At 28.2% G+C, this 19,574-nt stretch overlaps 3 protein-coding genes across 3 annotated transcripts; 1 reads left to right on the top strand and 2 right to left on the bottom strand.

Moving 5' to 3' along the window:
- Positions 1 to 213: 213 nt before the first annotated feature.
- Positions 214 to 2,920, bottom strand: J7T55_003370 (uncharacterized protein; the record flags this gene model as incomplete). Its single annotated transcript, XM_053143388.1, has 8 exons — positions 214 to 356; positions 464 to 554; positions 613 to 1,352; positions 1,402 to 1,511; positions 1,686 to 1,885; positions 1,949 to 2,233; positions 2,638 to 2,770; positions 2,877 to 2,920. The coding sequence occupies 8 exons, from the start codon at positions 2,918 to 2,920 to the stop codon at positions 214 to 216; spliced, it is 1,746 nt and encodes a 581-aa protein (XP_052993622.1).
- A 500-nt stretch (positions 2,921 to 3,420) lies between these two features.
- On the top strand, positions 3,421 to 4,312 carry J7T55_003369 (phospholipase/Carboxylesterase; the record flags this gene model as incomplete). The annotated part of the gene is made up of 2 exons (XM_053143387.1): positions 3,421 to 3,469; positions 3,570 to 4,312. The coding sequence occupies 2 exons, from the start codon at positions 3,421 to 3,423 to the stop codon at positions 4,310 to 4,312; spliced, it is 792 nt and encodes a 263-aa protein (XP_052993621.1).
- A 211-nt stretch (positions 4,313 to 4,523) lies between these two features.
- Positions 4,524 to 4,775, bottom strand: J7T55_003368 (uncharacterized protein; the record flags this gene model as incomplete). Its single annotated transcript, XM_053143386.1, has 1 exon — positions 4,524 to 4,775. The coding sequence occupies one exon, from the start codon at positions 4,773 to 4,775 to the stop codon at positions 4,524 to 4,526; it is 252 nt and encodes an 83-aa protein (XP_052993620.1).
- Positions 4,776 to 19,574: the final 14,799 nt, after the last annotated feature.

The following is a 19,574-nucleotide window of genomic DNA, read 5'->3' as shown; positions in this document are numbered from 1 at the left end:
GCCCTCGGCTCGAGATCCAAATGTGCAAGTGTTTGAATCCTGGATTTGACATTACACTGTTCAAGTTATAATTTAATTATAGCTTTCTATCAATTTCATGAAATGCTCTCACAGCCGTGTAAAGGTCCTCTCGGAATATGAGCTTAGGACGGATCTCTGAGACGTAGATACCTTTTAGGGAAGCTGTGAAGTCTGCTGGGCATACCCAGATTTCTAAAGCTTAGGTGCGCCGTTCCGGCTTTCGGCTTTCACGTATGTGTCAATGAGCTTGGCGATCTCCAGGCACTCTTCGTCACGCATCGTGGTAGTGATGATCTGAATGGCTGTAGGAGCACCCTCCAGATTCGCTGGATTGTCTGTCCAAGGCGTTAACAAAGAAAGATCCCAAGTCTTGCCAGGGTCACCAGAAGAGAAGGGGCAGCAAAAGCGCAAAGTGATTGAAAGGTACAATGGGATCACTCACATGGTGGCACAGTCTGGCCTGGAGCCTTGACGAGGCTTCCCGCTGGACTTGGGTTCTCGACTCGGCCGACAGGAATGACACACGCGGGGTACTATTTGAATGTAAGCCAGTAATTAACGCAGAATATTCGAGACGAAATGGGCACTCACATCAAGGAAACTGAAGAGACACGTATACGGAGCCAACGCATACATGTCATGCTCAACTGCAGTGGTCTGCGCTCCAGGACCAATAACGGCATCGAGCCCATGAGCTACCCACATCTTCTTCCAAAGGTCCTGGATCTCGAATCTCTTGATATTCAGGAGTGAAAGTCTCTGCAATCCGTCCTTGGTAGTCCTTGTATCGGGCAGGAAATTTCGGTCCCACTTAACTTCTTTCATGGCGTCCCGAATGTAGACTAATGACGGAATCAGGGGCTCGCCGCCTTTCGCGAGTATCTCGGCTGACGTCTTGTCAAGGCTGAACATTTGGGTAGCCACGTCGTAGCATGCTGCAGTAAGACATTCCTGGGCGCTCAACCACACGAGCTCGTGTCCTTGCGATCGTAGTGTATCCACGGTATCAGATACAGCTTTCTTCACGGTAGGATGCCAAGGCAGCAGGGGATCTTCGGCCAGGACGCCAAACCGGAGCTTCGACTGCGGTGGGCCAACATTTCTCCAGGGTACATCTACCGCAGTCGAGTCCAACAGGGCCGGTCTAGAGCCAATCACCGATTTCAAGAAGATCTCCAGGGCACCCACGTCGTTTGCCAGAGGACCGGCAGAGGAGAGAATGGTCCGCAGGCCCGGGTTGGCGATGGGGGCTTGATTCCCGTACGGAACTCTTGATGTAGTCGGTCGGAATCCGTATAGCCCGCAGCATAGAGCAGGAATGCGAATCGATCCTGTACGCGTCAGAATTCTTTCCCTGTCTCCAGGAGCCGGAGTACCCACCAGCGACATCAGTCCCTACACCGAGTGGCGACCCCCGAAAAGCAATCAGAGCACCTTCCCCTCCGCTGGATCCTCCAGCAGTGAGGCTGGTATTCCAAGGATTGAGGGCTCTGCCAAAGACGTGATTGTGCGAATCAGCAGTCTTGAGGGGCCACGATATTAACTTGACGAATCCTACATGTGAAAGCTGAGAAATTTAAGAAGGACTTGCCATAAGTGTCTGTGGTATGTTTGTCTTGCAGTATAGAACAGCCCCCAAATTGAGCAACGTGTCTACCAAGTACGAGTTCTCTTGAGAGGGGCCATTATCGAGGTAAGCGATCAAGCCAAGCGTGGCATCCGTACCACGGACCTGGAAGCTGTCTTTAAGGCTGATCGGCAGGCCATGGAGGGGACCGACTACTTCGCCCTTCTCCCTGAGGGTATCCAGGTACCGAGCTCGCTCAAGGGCCTGGCCAAAAAATATCTCGGTGAGACAGGACGTCTGCATATCGATGTCAGCCAAAGAGAATAGTGATTGCAAAAACACGGGAGGTTTCGTTCAGACCAGCTGCTGAGCAATAGCTGCCCTCTTGCAGAATGCCACCGTCACCTCGAGCGAGGTGAGTTCACCAGATGCCAGCGCTTTTAGGAGGCTCCGGACATCGTGGGCTTCCGTGATGTTGAGTTCCTTCTCTGTGAGCAGGCCGGAGCGGCGTGGGATATTGAGCTCGACAAGGTTGTTCTTTGACGACTCTAGCGGGTGTGCTAGGCTCTGTACGAGCGCCGCTGGCAGTTCCCAAGCTTTTGGTATCTGGCTCTGGCAACGTGCTCGTTTCTCGGCTGCGCGAGCCTGCCAGCCATTGGTATTTGGACTCGTCATGTTAGGACTTGTTGTGACGATCAATACGGTAGAGGACCATAAGCTTGCACTACTTGAGATCTCAGAAACGCCTTCCTACAGGAGCACAAACTTCGGGAGGGGAGATGTAAAGGGTCGTGTCTGTAGTTCGGTTATGCGGGGTGCAAGAACTCGAGTTGGCTTGAAACTAATTGCTGCGGAGATGTGCTGTACCGGTGGACCTCGGCATCTTCCCCGTAAGTGTTCGGCAGCGACGCGTAGATAAATTGTCAGCAACAGCTAGCGACAAAATAAACTTACGGTCTACTTTGTCTGAATAAGCCGTCACCGCAGTAGCGACTGTTGCATTTGCAAAACGTGGTCGCAGCTTGTAGGTGCGCGTGTGGACTGCATACTTTGTTCGAGCAGGACTGGGATGTGTTCCTTTCGTCGCCACTTGCAAGCGTTGGCTCCGAGTTGATGGGATATCGCTCAAAGTGCGCCACATTGACGAATGCTGAGATCCTCTTTCGCTCAAGTGTTGAAAGACTGTTGTTTCGCAAATGAAGATTGAGCTACAAGGGATTCTGTAGCCTGGGCAACTTTTGCTCAATGCCAATGGTATCCACTGGGATCAGCTAAGTTTGGCACTCACGCCTTGACGTCGTGGCTGAACTCGTAACCTGCCGTACCAGACATCTTTGAAGGAAACATATATTCAAAATTATCATAAAAAGATACTAACAATCGCTTATATAGAGCAGATAATGCTGTGAAATATTTCGTGATCTATCAATAGATATTACCTAGGGTTTCCCTTACAATATCACTTCTCTTAGATTCAAGCCCTCTTTCCACTACGGGAACTCTGTAGAGAGTGTGAATAATAGACCAAATACCAACTCAACAAGTATATTCAAAACGTTGGTCAGTATCGCAGAATTTGCTGTCTTGTGCTTAAAAGGATATGATGCTTATAGCGGTGTTCCAAGCTTGCTTCCTCAGCGCCATGCTCAGAGATAAGGTGCTTACCCACAATCGAGGGATCTAAATTCGTAGTGAGCAGCGACGTGAGAAATTCGCATGGTGATTGAATATGCTGACTAACTAAACAAATTATTGGCACATACTGTTTCTAATCGTTTCGCAACTTGCTTAGGACGCGCAGGTTGCCAAAGTATCCTTATCCAACGTTGCCGATGATGTCAACCGTCGATCCCCACATCGGCTTCGGAGCAACGGATCGTGGTAAGCAAACTCTCAACGTCAACCTCGGGACACAACATTCAACTACTTCATCTTCCAACTCATTCAAATCTGCCAGCAAAAATGACACCTTGGGTTCCAGGCGACCCGGCAATACTCGAGCCCCTAGATAAGCTCGCAGAGCCCTCAAAAAGATCAACCGTCATTTTCCTGCACGGCCTTGGCGATGACGGCCACGGCACGGGATACGGCCTAGGCCAACAGTTCCAGCGGTACCAGAAGCTGCGTTTTACCAGATGGGTTCTTCCTACGGCCTCTATCGACCCGGGGGTCGGGCAGCGTTGCTGGTATAAGCCACACGACCTCCCTTCGCCGCTTAAGCCGCGCGTGCCCGGCCATGACGATGACGCAGGGGTGGACGAGTCCGAGGACGAAGAGGGTATCTTGAGGACTGTGGCTTACATCGATGAGCTCGTTAAGAGTGAGGTGGACAGGGGAGTAGACCCTGGGAAGATCGCGGTCGGAGGATTTAGTCAGGGCTGTGCAGTGTCAATGGTGTGGGGTCTGAGGAGTGAGTGGAGGGGCAAAGTAGCTGGAGTGTTTGGGTTGAGCGGCTATTTCCCTAACATAAACGCGGTGTCCGAAGCTGGGAAGAAAACAGAAGGGGGAAAACAGCATGCGTGCAGTTGGTTCTTTGGCCATGGCATGGGTGATAGGCTTGTGTCTGTCAATTTGTTCGCAGAAGGGCAAAAAAGGCTGCAGCAGTACGTTGAGCAAGAGAGTATCGAAGGCCACGTATATCAAGACTTAGGTCATGATGTTGGCGGGTCTGAGCTTCGCGATCTTTGGCTTTGGTTCAAACAAGTTTTCAAGGACGATAGCTAGATATACGGATATTCTTATGGGTAGCAAATGGTCACGGTTTCGTCAGTATCATCAATGTTACTCAATCTTATTCGACTGAAGACTTAAATATCTCTGAGACTCGAGAATCCATTGTCGTCCCTACTAACGCGCAGTTGTAATCCGACACTCCCCCAATGTACTTGCGACACTTTCGCTACCCATTAAATGGCACCAGTTGCTGCCGATAGGCTCACTCTTTCTTTGAGTCAGCTTCTCTAAAGCCGTCCAGAATCTTGTTTCCTTCCTCAATCCCGTCAGGATCCATCGGCAAACCGTAAGAAGCTTGGAAAGTCGGTCGGTCGCCCCACCCCTCCTTGATTATCTGGTAGTTGGATTTGAAAGGACCGCCCTGGCTTGGGGCCGCCGAGCCTGAAGAGGATGATTTGGAGTCCGTGGGTCCAGATTCAGAGATCTTGTTATCAGAGGATGATGACGACGACATCTTGGTTGACGTATTTGCCGTGGGAGGGGAAGTATGGATGTGACTTGTGTGGTTGGAACTTCGTCAAATCAAAGCTTTTGTAGGAGCAACTTTTCTGCCGAAGTTAGAAGATGAGTGAGATTGAGTTTCTAGAGGGAACAGCCTAAGATGCCGGAGAGCTTCTTTATATCCATCTGCGCCGTGAAAATGGAGTAGTCTGCCCTCCCTCCCCCGGGACTGAGTCAACACTGATTGTCGCAAAATTTGTTGCCAGTCATATGATAGCCAGACTGAGCTGTGTGTGATCACAAATGTATGTCATACTGTTAATCACTCATGTATAGCAACCACTTCACGGCTGTGTGATCATTGATTTCAGTCGAGGGAAATTACAAGCAGCCGTGAACAAACGGTGAGCAAACGAAATCATCAGGCTGAGTGAGACAGAATGAGTCCTCCTAAGCGTAAATAATTTAACAGGACAGTGTTCCAACAATCAGCTACTGCGGCTTCGTAGACTTTGCTAAACCTACATAATTGACTCACAGCTTTGCTATCAAGTATAGTATCTATTGTAAGTCTTACTCTCTACCTCCAAACCTTTGTTGTGACAAAGTCATTCACAAAGTCATTTTTGTACTTTTTGTAATTCATCAAAAGTAGTTGTGAAGTTAGGAAGAGAGCATATTAGTCCTGAGAAATGCATTGTAGTAACGGGCCTCATCTTGAATGATGGATACCGACAGTGTCTCACACCCACGCCTAGAGTTATATCTCTGCCTTCCTATCCTACGCCGAAAATGAATGCAGCTACAGCTGCGGTCAAATGGCAACCAGCCAAAGATTGTTGTGAAATTACTTACACCAAGTATTACGGCTTTGTTGCTTCTGCGGATGTTGTAAAAGTTTACATTTCCGATACTCGTCCAAAGGTACAATACTGTAAAATTGTTGGTCAATACTACAGGTCTGTAGGGGGGGCTAATTATATACTTGTGTGAATTGTAGCGTTAGCGTTTGTAGCAAGCTGATTAGTCTGTTGGGCTTATAGCTATAAGTAGGCCTTAGAGGGATGCAGCCTTTAGCTGCTTCCTGTAACTAAGCAAGCAACCTATACCCAAATAAACACTAATATTTTTAAATACACATTATATTTAAATATATAACCTAACTAATACTAATTAATAGTTATAAAAGCAATTATAAATAGCTAAATATAGAAAGAAATAGTTTACTACTTTAAAACTTATATACTATTTATATATACTTTTTATAAAGCAGCTATACTAACGTTTATTTATATTTATAAACTTATATCCATTATAGGTATTCTCTATAAATATTAATAAATTATTATATAATTAAAAGAATTTAAATATAATAAATATACTCTTTAATTTAATTATTTTAAGTATTTATTATACTTTAAACTAAATATTAATTTTTATTAAACCCTAAACTTTTTATTTATTTTTATTAATAAATAAATTTATTATATTTTAGCAATACTATAATATATAAAAGAAAAGCTATTACTTATATATATTTATTATATATTTAATAAATAACCTTAAATATAGCTATATTTAATTTTTTTTATTTATAACCCTTTTATTAATTATAAAAACTTTAACTTTTTTATATAATATAATATTTACTTTTTATTTACTTATTTTATTTTAATATTTTATTATTAATAACTTTTATTAATATTATAGTAAATAATAAAACTAAATTTATTTTATTATTAAAAAATAAGTTATTAAAGTATAATTTATTCTTTAATATTATATAAAATAGTATTTACTTTAAATACTATTAAGTAAAATAATTTAACTTTTCCTTATAAGGATAGTTTATTATTTTTAATAATAAACTAGTTTATTTTAATACTTTTATTATATTTTATATTAATAACTATAAATATTTATAATTAAAAATAATTTTTAAGCGCTTTTAGGATAACTTTATTAAATAATTAAAAGATATTTTTAAAAGTATTATATTTAACTATACCTTTAAGCTTAAAAGGATTTTATATATTAAAAGTATTTTTATAGGTTTTAATAAAAAAATTAAATATTTAAAAGTTTTAATAATTATTTTTAAATTAATAGATTTTTTAATATAACTAATAATAACTTTTTAAAAATATTAAAATTTAAATAAAGTTATATTTAGCTATAATTTAAAGTTAAAGAAGAATAAGAATTTAGCTATTAGTAATTATTTTAATATAGAGAATTATTTTAATATAAATAATTTTAATTTAAATAAATTTAATTAAAAGGAGAAAAAGAAAAAAAAGAAAAAGAAAAAGATGGTAAAGCTTATTAATAAAAAGTTTTTTAAGGATAAGTTTAAGAAGAAGAAGAAGAAAATTAATAGTAATCCTAATAATAAATTATTTTTTTTTTTTGATTTTAAAATAAATAAAGATAAGAAAAAAAAGAGGGATAAAAAGAAGAAAAAGAAAGAGGATAAAGATAAAAAGAAGAAGGAAAAAAAGCAGAAAAAGAAAAAGAAAAAGAATAATAAATTTGGTGATAGTAATAATTCTTTATTGCTATTAAATAATAATAATAATTTTTTGGATAATAATAATTATAATAATTTATTTTTTTTTAATAATTTTATTAAATTTATAAATATATTTAAAGGTTTTAACTTTTATTTAATACTTTTATTAGCTTTAATTACTAATAAACTGTTAGATTTTATTATAGTAGTAAATTTTAATAAGATTTACTAAAATAATAAGATATATACTAAATAGCTATATAATATTTTTAATAATAAAGTTTTAATTTTTTTTAGTATTTATAAAAATTTAGAAATTAAGCTTAATTAGTTTAAAGCAGCTTTTTTATTTATATTTAAAAGTAATATTAAAACTTTTTACTTATATAATATTAATAAATTAAATAACTTTATTAAAGCTTATTATAAAATTAAACTTTAGTTTAATATTAATATGAATTATTAAAACTATTATATAAACTAGAATATTATAATCTTTTTTAGTTTTTAATAGAAGTATTTAAATAAAAGCTATACTAAAATTTTATAAATATTAATTAATAAAATAATTTTATATTTTTAGGTATTTAAGTATAATAAGTATAGTAATTAACTTTTAAAAAATAATATATTTTAAGCTATTAAAAATATATTAAAGTTTAGCTTTATTTTATATATTATTTTAATTTTAATTAAAACTTTATTTTTTAGCTTATAAGTATTATTTAATACTAATATAAGTATTAGTATTTAGTTTTTTAATATAGGTAATAAAAATATAGAAGAAGCTAATGACTAGTTATATTTTAATTAATAGTATAATAATTTTAATTATTATAATAATTATTTTTAGTATAATAATTTTTAAGGTAGTTTTTATAGTAGTTATTATAATAGCTAAGGTAATTTTTATAGCTATAATAGTTATTAAGCTTTATAGTAAGGTAGCTATTAGAATAATAATAATAAAAAGAAGAAATGCTTTATATATAATAAAAAAGGGTATTAGTTAATTTAATATAATTTTAAAAAATGCTATTAAATAAGGATAATTTACTTTATTATTTATAAAAATAATAGTAAAAAAGTTATTAATACTGATTTTATAGTATTTTTAGCTAATTTTAAAGGTTTAAATTTTAAGGATTATAATATTAAAAATAATAAGAATAGAAGGTAAATAATTTATTTTTTTATTAATTAAGCCTTTTTATATTTAATATTTTTTAATATAAATATTTTTATAAATAAGGATATTTTAGAGTTTATTAATATTTTTGCTTTAAAGGGATAATATTTAGTAATAAAGTTTTAAGGTATTATTTTAAATACTAAAGTAATAGTATTTTTTATTATTAAATATAAGTAACTTTTTGCTTTTTAGTAAGAGAACCTATTTGTAATAATAAATATTTTTTAGGCTAATAAAGCTTTTATTAAATTTAAATAAGGCTTATAGCTTATATTACTTAGTATAGTTTTTCTTTTTATATTTATTAAAATAATTACTTTTTATATAATTAATATATTTACCTTTTTTTTATTTTGTATTTAAAATATAAGCTAACTTTTTATTTTTTTTTAGAATATTATAAATAAGATAGTTTAATATAAGCTAGGATAGTAAGAGAAAACCTTTCCTATTATATAGAAATAAGGATATTTATAGTTCTTTATTTCTATTAAAAACTAGGCTAAGAATATATTTTTAACTAAACTTAAGCTTAAATAATTATACTATTATTTTAAATATTTATTTATTAAGCGATTAACTTATTTATTAACTAATATTAGGTATATTATTAAACTTTTTACTTTAAAAGTAATTTTTAAATTTTATTATTATTATTAACTTTATAATTTAGCTTTAAAAAGGTTTAAGTTTAACTTTAAAAATAATTTAAACTTTAATTATAAGCTTATTATTAATATTATATATTTAAGTAATAAGCTAGTTTTATATATAGTTAATTTAGCAACTTTATTTTAAGCTAGGTATTTTCTTTTATCTCTATTAGTAAAGGATATATAAGAAGCTTTATATTTAGTATAGATTAATACTTACTTTAGATCTCCTAACTATATTGTTTATAATGTTAGCATTAATTTTGCTTTTGTAAAGTTTAAAAGTACTGCTAGAATTATAGGAATTACTTGTAAATAGGTACCTATTAAGGCCTATTAGTTTATTAGAAAGGTTAAGCAATATTATACTTCTATTTAATAAGTATATATTACAAATGTAATAGGAATAGAACTAAGGGAGTACTGTTGGTTCCTTAAAGGCGTAGATAAACCCTATAGGCTAGTAGGGCAGGCCTAGAAGGATTTGCTATGTAATAGAAGCAGGTTATGTAATGGAGTAAAAGGATAACTAAGATAACTGGAGCGATGTTTTGCTTTAGATAATCTAAATAATCTAATGCTCCTGTTGCTTTAAGTAAGCAACGCTTTAAGTAAGTTGCTAAGAGTAATACTTTTGTTACTTTAGCTAAAAAGATAAACTATATAAATTATACTTATTATTAATAGATAGTATTAGCTTAAAATAGCTTTTTAGTAGTTAATTTAAATATTTACTTAGAATAGCTATAAAGCTTTTAATCTACTATTGTTATATATTGCTTAAAATATTACTACTTTAAATATTCCTTAAATATAAACCTGCTTATTAGGTTTATTAGTTAGGAATTAGCTATAATTATTATATTTTAACTGTTTTTATTTAGATATTTTATATAGACTTTAAGTAATAACTTATACGGTTACTACTTTTATTTTAATATATTTTCTAGCTGCATTTAGAAGAACTTTTAATAGGAGCTGGATAATAATAATTTTAAACTCTTATAGGCTTAGTACCTTAAGATAGTTAAGGAGATTAAGAAACTTTATGCCTATATTTAGGAATAGGCTAGCTAAAATAATAAAGTAGAAAAACTTAAGGCTAAAGTTAAAATACTTTAAAGCGCTATTAATATTATTAATATCCTAGTTAAACTTAAGGAATTTATTAAGCTTGCTAACCTAACCCCTTATAATAGTTCCTTAGAACAGTTATAAGCCTACCTTACTTAAGTTAAGGCTTATTAGCGCTTTTATAGCCTTAATAATTAGTCCAATAGAGAACAAGTTATATATACAGCTTTTTTCTTAAAAGAATAGGCCTTAGTATAGTTTAAACCTTACTTTATAAACTTCCTTAAAAAAAATAAGTTTAAATAATATAAGTAAAAAACCTAGAATATTTTTAGTAACTTTAAAAACTATAAGCTTACTTTTAGGTTACTTTTCTAAAACCTGAATAAGGAACGGTAAATAAAAAGGGAATTTATAAGACTATACTAAAAGGGATTTGCTATAACTTATGCTACAAAGTTCCGCTAAATCTATACTAAAGTTAACTATACTAATACTATAAAGATCTTTATGTTTTATAATAGGTTAAAAAATAAAATAAAAAATAAACTATTTAAATTAAACTAACTAAATAATTTTATTTAATATATAAAATTAGCTATTTAAATTAATAACCGAATTTATAAGTATAAACTTAAGAAAAAGGGGCAGAACCTAACATATTCCTTTTGCTAGTAAAACAAACTAAACTCCGGAAAACAGTACTAACTACAAATAATAGCTAGTAAGCAGTATTCAGGCTTAATAAAACTTAATACTGCTTAAAAGAAACCTAAAAAAAATGTTAAATACTATAATTATAGCAAAAAAAAATACTTTGTACAAAATTACTAAAGTAAAAAGAAGAATAATTAAAAACTAGTACTAAAGTAATAACAAGCTAACCTAACTATTAAGAAACCTGCAGAAAACTATATATTTATAAGCTAAATAGTATGCTATAATAATAACTACAATATGCACTTTTTAAGCAAAAAAGCGTTAAGATAGTTCTTAAAGGCGCCTAAGGGCTAGAAAACTTTTATAATAGCAAAATAGAAGCCACTTGCAATTATAATTAGCATTAACTAGGTAGTACCTCTAAATTTAAAAAATTAAAACCCTTATAAGCAAATAGGTAAAGCACCTCCTATAGTACCTAATACTAATATTACCCAAATTATAATCCTAAGATAGAATAAAAGCATAATAATATTAGCAGTTTATAAAAAACTCTCTATACTGCTACTAGTGCATTTTTTTAATAATAACCCTTAAATACACTATTAGCACCTAAACTATAAAGAAATCTTATAAGCTTTATATATCTTTAATAAGTATAGGATATACTATATAAGCAAAATTAAAGAGGATTTCTTTCCTAAATAGCTAAGTATAATAGAAATAATAAAGCTTTATAAGCAAAAGGAACTATAATACTAAAGCATTTAATAATACTTTCCAGGCTAAGGATATACAATCTTTAAACTTTAGATAAACTACCCCCTATACTGCTTACAGAACTTTAGACTATAAAGGCACTATCTACAAACCAACTATTAAATACACCTTAAACTAAAACTCTAAAACTAGCACTAACACTACCAACCTAATATAGTCTTACTACTTAATAAAAAAGATATAATACTAAAAAACCTTACTACTACAGCATAAGCGCTAAAAGCAGCAAAAAGGCTTATATAAGAAGCTATTTAATAAATTAAAAAGATTTTAGTAAAAAACTAGATAATAAAAAACAATTAAGGCTAAGTTTAAATAAACCTTAACCGGCTTTAACTAATATAAAAAGGTCTCTCTACATAATAAATACTAAAGAATGCAAGTATATAAAAATTATACTACAAATTAAACAATAACCTTTTATAATATTCCTAAATAGCAAAGTATAAAAAAACTTTATATTACTAGCAATAGTAAACTAATATAAAATACTATAGTAATAGAAAATAAAACTCTATATACTTAGCACTATTAACAAACAAAAGGTACTCTATAAAAATAGGATTATTAATATAAAAACTAATCATTTACTAATCATCTTTAATAACTATAAAAAAATTATTCAGTTTAATATTATAAATACAGCAAAATACAAAATTATATTAAAAATTCTATAGCTTAAAAAAAGCAACCCCTAAATTAACTGAACTACTAGCCAGATTTATTAGGACCAACCAATAAATAGAAAAGTTAAAGATAAGGGAATGAATTTAGTCCCTAAGGATAGCTGCAATACTAGCGCTTATATGGATTTATATAGCAAACCTCTTTAAGAATAAAAGAAGGATTTAGTTACTAAAGCGGAAACAGCTAACCCCCTAAACAAGTTAAATAAATAATAATAATATTTTAATTTGCTATAAACTAAAGAAAAAACAAAGCAGCTAGCCTAAACAGTATAATAGCAGATATAGGAAATCTAAACAATATTTAAATAAGTACGCTACCTACTAAAAATCCCAAGGATTACAGTTACATCCCTAAAAGGAACTTCACAATAAATATAAAAATAACAACGTTTAGCGTACTATAAAATAGTATAGCCGCTACTTAAGAAGTTTATTTATTTTATACAATAATAAAAAAAAATAAATAATTTAAAACAGATCTTAAAAAAGTACTAAAAATACTTAAAGCTATTTTAAGCAATATTTAATACTAAACTATCCAAACATAATCAGTAGAACCATAAGATACCCCTAAAAGAAGGAAGTTACCCTAAGTTTTACAAGATTTACAACCTTAATAAAGAACAGCTTAAAACACTATAAGAATACCTTAACAATAACCTAAAAAAGGGATATATCCAACCATCTATATCACCTACAGGCTACCCTATCCTCTTTATACCTAAAAAAAACGAAAAGCTATACCTTTATATAGACTATTAATAGCTTAATAAAATTATAATTAAAAATCAGTACCCCCTTCCACTTATTAAGGAATTATATAACAGATTTTAAAAAGTATAATAGTTTATAGTACTAAATCTTAAAAGTACTTACAACTTTATTAAAATAAAATATAAAGAAAAATAAAAAACCGCCTTTAAAATAAGGTATAGTTATTTTAAATACTTAGTTATATCTTTTAGCCTTACTAACGCACTTACCTTTTTTTAAGCAATAATTAATAATATTTTATAGGAATACCTTAACTACTTTATAATAGTTTATTTAAACAATATCCTAATCTTTTTAAAGATACTTAAGCAATATAAGCAGTATATATACTAAGTCCTCCAAACTCTCCAAAACGCTAAACTTCTAGTAAAATTAGAAAAGAGTCACTTCCATATATAAAAAGTTAACTTCCTTAGATATATAATCTAATTAGAAGAAATTAAAATACAGGCTTTTAAAATTGCAATAATTAAAGATTAGTTAACCCTAACTAATATTAAGGAAATTAAAGGCTTTTAAAGTTATATTAACTTTTACTAACAATATATTAAGAATTATAAAGAGTTGTTTATACTATTAACTAACCTTATTAAAAAGGATTAACCCTTTAAATAGGGAAAAGAGGAACAGAATATATTTAATAAAATCAAAGAATAAGTTCTTTTAAAACCTATGCTTACAAAAGCAAACCCTAAAAAGGTTTATAAAATAGGCACTAACGCTTTAAACTTTACTATTAAAGGAGAACTAGGATAATGTAATAAATAAGGATAATTTCACCTTATTGCATTCTTTTTATAAAAACTTAATAAACCTAAACTAAACTACCTAATATATAATAAGGAACTAATAGTAATTATTAAAGTATTTAAAAAATAAAAATACTATTTAATTAAAGTAAAATACTAAGTATAAGTATTTATAAACTATAAAAACCTAGTATACTTTATAACTATTAAGGAATTTAATAAGTAGTAAATTTAATAGTTAGAATACTTTTTATAGTTTAATGCTAAAATTATATATTAAAAGGAATCTAAAAATAGAAGAGCAGATGCTTTTAACAGATAGTTGAACTATTAACAAAAGGTTCTACCTAAAACCTGTACAGTACTCTATAAAAACCTAAACGGAAGCTTAAATATAGGGTGCTTAAAAGGGCAGTCCGCTATAAACTAACCAAAAAATAACCTACTAAAGCAATAAATTACAGCAATCTATTAAGTGCAGTTCGCTATAAACTAACTTAATTAGGTAAAACAAAGCTATAAAAATATCCTGAGCAATAAAAAGAAGTAGCTATAGGATATAAATAAAACCCTATTTTATAAAGGAAAATACTACCTTTTAATAGCTCTTTAGAAAAAAGTTATTAAAGAACTTTATAAAGCACTAGCATATAGCTACTAAAGCATTTAAGCTATATACTTAAGGCTAAAATAATATTAAAACTTTTCTAATGCAAAATAAGAAGTAGCCTAGGTTATTAATAAATACAACCTTTATAATAGAAGTAAGCTTGTAAAATATAAGCTATATAGGTTATTATAACTACTATTAATGTTAAATAAACTATAAAAATTAATTAGCTTAGACTTTATTGTTAAGCTTTTCCTATTTAAGGAATTAATAATAAGAGTTAGCTATAACAGCATCCTAGTTATAATAGACAGATTTACAAAGTATATATACTTTATACCTTATAAGAAAGCCAGTATAGTAGAAGAATTTGCCTATATATTCCTCAAGATAATTATTAGCTAATACAAGCTACTAAATAAAATTATATCTAACTAAAACAAACTATTTATATTAAACTTTTAGTTCTCTTTAATAAAACAACTAAAAGCTAAATATAAACTTTTAATAATAGTATATCTATAAATAGATAGGCAAATAAAACAATTCAACTAAATATTAAAATAATATATGTGTTGTTATATCAACTACTAGCAAAACAATTAGGTATTATTACTACTATTAGTATAATTTATATATAATAGTATAGATATATATATTACTAATATTTTGCTATTTTATACTAATTATAAATTCAATTTAAATATTTATTAATACCTAATTTTTAGTATAGAAGTACTATAGGCTACTAACTATATAGAATAAATTAAAAACATTTATAGAAAAATTACAATAGATTTAGGATTTATCTAAAAATATATAGTAAAATAGGCAAACTAATAAAGGTTAAAGGGATTAACCTTTAGGAGGGGAGATATAGTTTACCTATTTTGTAAAAAATAAATTAAAACTAAGCAATTTAGTAATAAACTTAACTTTAAAAAAATTAGATTATTTAAAATTAAAGAAAGAATATTAAAAATAAACTATAAACTTGCACTACTAAAAGGAATAAGAATCTACTTAATCTTTTATATTTTTATATTAGAACCTGCACTAGCTAATGTAATGCTAGCTATTAGTATTGAGCTTAATAACTATAAACTGGAATATAAGGTAAAATGTATCCTAAACTATTAAATATATAGGAGAATAATAGAATATCTAGTTAAATAGGAGAATTATAGTAATAAAAATAATTTATAAAAACCTATTTAGAACTTAGCAAACTGTTAAAAGGTATTTTAGATATACTATTAGATAACTAGCTAGAAAAATCTATATTAGCAAACTCTATTATAAAACCCTAATCTATAACGCTAAAACCTTTATTTTGTTGAATGTTAAAAACGGCTTTAGACTTTTTAGCTATAACTTAGTTAATAGCTTTAGTATAATTAGCCTTTTTAAATGCATTTAAAGCAGCTAAACCTTTATTTACTAGACTAGCCTTATAATGGACTAAAGATTTCCTTTGATAATGTAAACGATTTAGATAGGCTATTGCCTTACTTGCCTGATAATAAGTCTTATATAAAGCCTTTTGGGCCTTGAGCTTTTAAAAATGTAACTTCTTTTCTTCTGTAATAACCTAAGATATTAAAGGAATAGTTAAAAGAAAAAAAAAAAAAAAAAAAAAGAAAATAGAAAAATAAGGAAAACTAAAACTTATAAGTACTTATTAGCACTTTAGAGCTATTATATCTTTTACCTTGCTTAATGCAGGTAGAATAATAGGAAATACTTTTTATTATTCGATAAGACCACCCTTTTGTGGAATAAAATAAATAAAGTATAATTTTAAAGCTTAATAACTTGATAGATGCGAATAATTAATTATGCTAATCTGATTTCTTAGAATGCGGTTTTTTTATATGTAATAGTATAATTATTAGCAAAATAAATATAATAAATATATAAAAGGAAATAGGAGAAAAAAGGACTTATTTAAGTTTTTTAGGAATAAAAAAGTAATAAAGGAGGGGAATAATATTATAAATATAATAGGAATAAAACTAAGGGAGTACTATTAGTTCCCTAAAGGCGCAGATAAACCTTATAAGCTAGCAGAGTAGGCTTAAAAGGATTTGCTATATAATAAAAGCAGGTTATGTAATAGAGCGAAAAAATGACTAAGATAACTGGAGCGATGTTTTGCTTTAAATAATTTAAATAATCTAACGCTTCTATTGCTTTAGGTAAGTAACGCTTTAAGTAAGCCGCTAAAAGCAACGCTCCTATTGCTTTAGCTGAAGAGATAGACTATATAGATTACGCTTATTACTAGTAAATAGTATTAGCTTAAAATAGCTTTTTAACAGTTAATCTAAGTATTTACTTAGAATAGCTATAAAGCTTTTAATTTACTATTATTATATATTGCTTAAAATATTACTACCTTAAATATTCCCTAAATATAAACCTGCTTACTAGGTTTATTAGCTAGGAACTAGCTATAATTGTTATAGTATATAAGATTTTATATACTAAGCTCTTAAGTATATTCTCTATAAAGTTTATATTTTAAATAGCCTTTAAAGCTATTAATAATATAGCTAGCTTAAATAAACTTATACTTATACTCCTTATTTTTAAAGCTTACTTTTAGATAATATTTAACTCTTTATTTATGCTATTTACTTTAAAAAAAGCTAAGGCAATTTAAAAAACTATAAAAGCATTAAGAAAGTTAATTACTAAGCAGCAAATTAATACAGCTTTAAATACTTAAAATAAACTAGTAATATTAAATATTCTAGCACTTCCTTTATAAAGTAATATTTAAGTTTAGAGAGAGAAGAAGGGCTAGTAAAGCCTATATAAGCTTTTAGCTATTAATAGTTATAATATAACCCTTAACTTACTTAATAGCTTAATTACTTTTTAGTTAATCTTAGTTTAACTATACTATTATAGCAATAATATAAATTTAGAAAATAATGCAATAATAGTTGCTAGTATTAAACTATAATAATAAGTTTTGCTATAAATTAAACTTAATTTAAACTAATATTAACTACCCTTTAAGCTTTTTTAGCCTTAATAATAAAAATAACCTTATAAATTTAAAAATAAGCTTAAGCTAGCTAAAACTTTACTTATTTAATAAGAGAAAAACAACTATAAGCTTGCACTTAAGCTTTATTATAATAAAGTAATTACTATTTTTAATAATCTTTTTAAGGAATTTAATACCTAAGAAATATTAAACTTAATTAGATATAGTATTTTTTAATTTAAACTTTACTATTTTAATAAATATAATATATTTAGACTTTTTAAGTTTTATATAGTTTAAGAGATTAAAGGTAAGATTAAAAAGCTATATAAAAAGTTATAATTTGTTATATAAAGGTATAATAATAAGGGAAAGGAAGATATCTTAATATAATTATTAACTATATAAAGAATTAGCTAATACCTAATTACAGTTTTAGTATTATTCTTATTAAGGATAAGTATAATTGTTGAGTTTTAAGATATTACTTAAGCCTATTTATAGTTTAAAATAGTACTGGAATATATACTTTTTATAAGCTTATTGTTAGAAATTTAAAATAAGTATTTAGCAGATATTATTATAAGAGTTATTAAGCTACTTTATAATATTGCTAAAGTAGGCGTTTATTAATAAGTAATATATTATTGCTACTATTATAATAAGTTAGGTATAAAAACGTTTATTTATAACCTATACTTTTTAATTTTTGTTTATAATTAAGACTGCTTTAGTATTATAGTTATATAAATAAATAATACCCTTTTAGTAGTTATTTTTACCTTTTTAATGTTAAAAGAGGAGAAGATTTAGGAGGAATAGATTTATTATAAGTTAAAAACTAGATTTATAGTTAATAACTCTTTTAACTTTAATAATATAAAGATTACTATAGATTTTAATAAATTTATTAACTTTATTTAAAAGGGTTAAAGTATAAAGATTAATTTAATTAATATTAAGTTTTTAAACTATATTTAAAAATATTTTAAATAATATACTTATAAAGTATATTTAGTATTTATATATTAACTAAAAGTAGCTTTTAACTTATTTATAATTACTTAAATTTAAAATTTAGATAATACTATATATATTAAATTTAATTATTAGCTTTAATAGTAAATATAAAACCTTAGCTATAAATTATAATATATCCCTATTAATTTTATTTTAATTAAACTTATAGTTTTTATAAATAGTTTTTTTATAAATAACTAAAATTTTAGCTTTTAGATTAGCTTTTTAATTACTTTAGTTAATAAAAAGAAAAATATTAACTTTATAAAGTAAAAAATAATTAGTAATATTTTATACTAATTTTTAATTAAGTATAAAAGAATTATATAAAGTATATTTACTTTAAAAATTTATAATATAATTAATAACTTTAATATAAAAATTATATTTATTATAACTTTTTAATAAATTATAATTTACCTTAATACTTTTATAATATTACTAATAATCTATATAAACTTATACTTTTTTTATAAGTATTTTATTAAGTTAAAAACTATTAAAAAAAAGTAATTAATAATAAATATAATAGTATTTTAATAGTTATATAAGTAATAAAAGATTTATAAGCTATACTAAATTAATAGTAATAATAATCTAATAAATATATTTATTAAAATTAATTTAAATAAAGTATTTAAATAGCTTATAACTATTAATAAATTAATTATTAAAATTAAGAGCTATATAAATTAGAACTAATTAACTTAATAAAAGAAAAAATTACTAAAAATAAAATTAATTTATAATAATAAAGTATATTAAATTTAAATAGTAAAACTTTAAATTAATCCTATTGCCCTTAAACTAGCTTATATTAATTAATAGTTTACACTTTTAAGCTATATTTTCTTAAATCTATTTTAAAAGTATACTTTATAATAAGTTTTTATAGTATAGCTTATATATTAAGGGTTTAAATAATAAAAGTTATTATTATCCTATAGGCTAAATATTACCTAATATTTAATAAGTATTCCTAATTAAATTTTATAATACTAATACTTATATATTAAAAATTAATTAGTTAATTAACTAATTTTATATTTCTACTACCTACTACTACTTACTAAATTTACTAAATCTATTAAATTTACTAAT

The sequence above is a fragment of the Diaporthe amygdali genome (assembly GCF_026229845.1).
Source record: "Diaporthe amygdali strain CAA958 chromosome Unknown NODE_14_length_1008325_cov_65_372321, whole genome shotgun sequence".
Lineage (NCBI taxonomy): Eukaryota > Fungi > Ascomycota > Sordariomycetes > Diaporthales > Diaporthaceae > Diaporthe > Diaporthe amygdali.
This window is presented reverse-complemented; position numbering and strand designations above follow the sequence as displayed.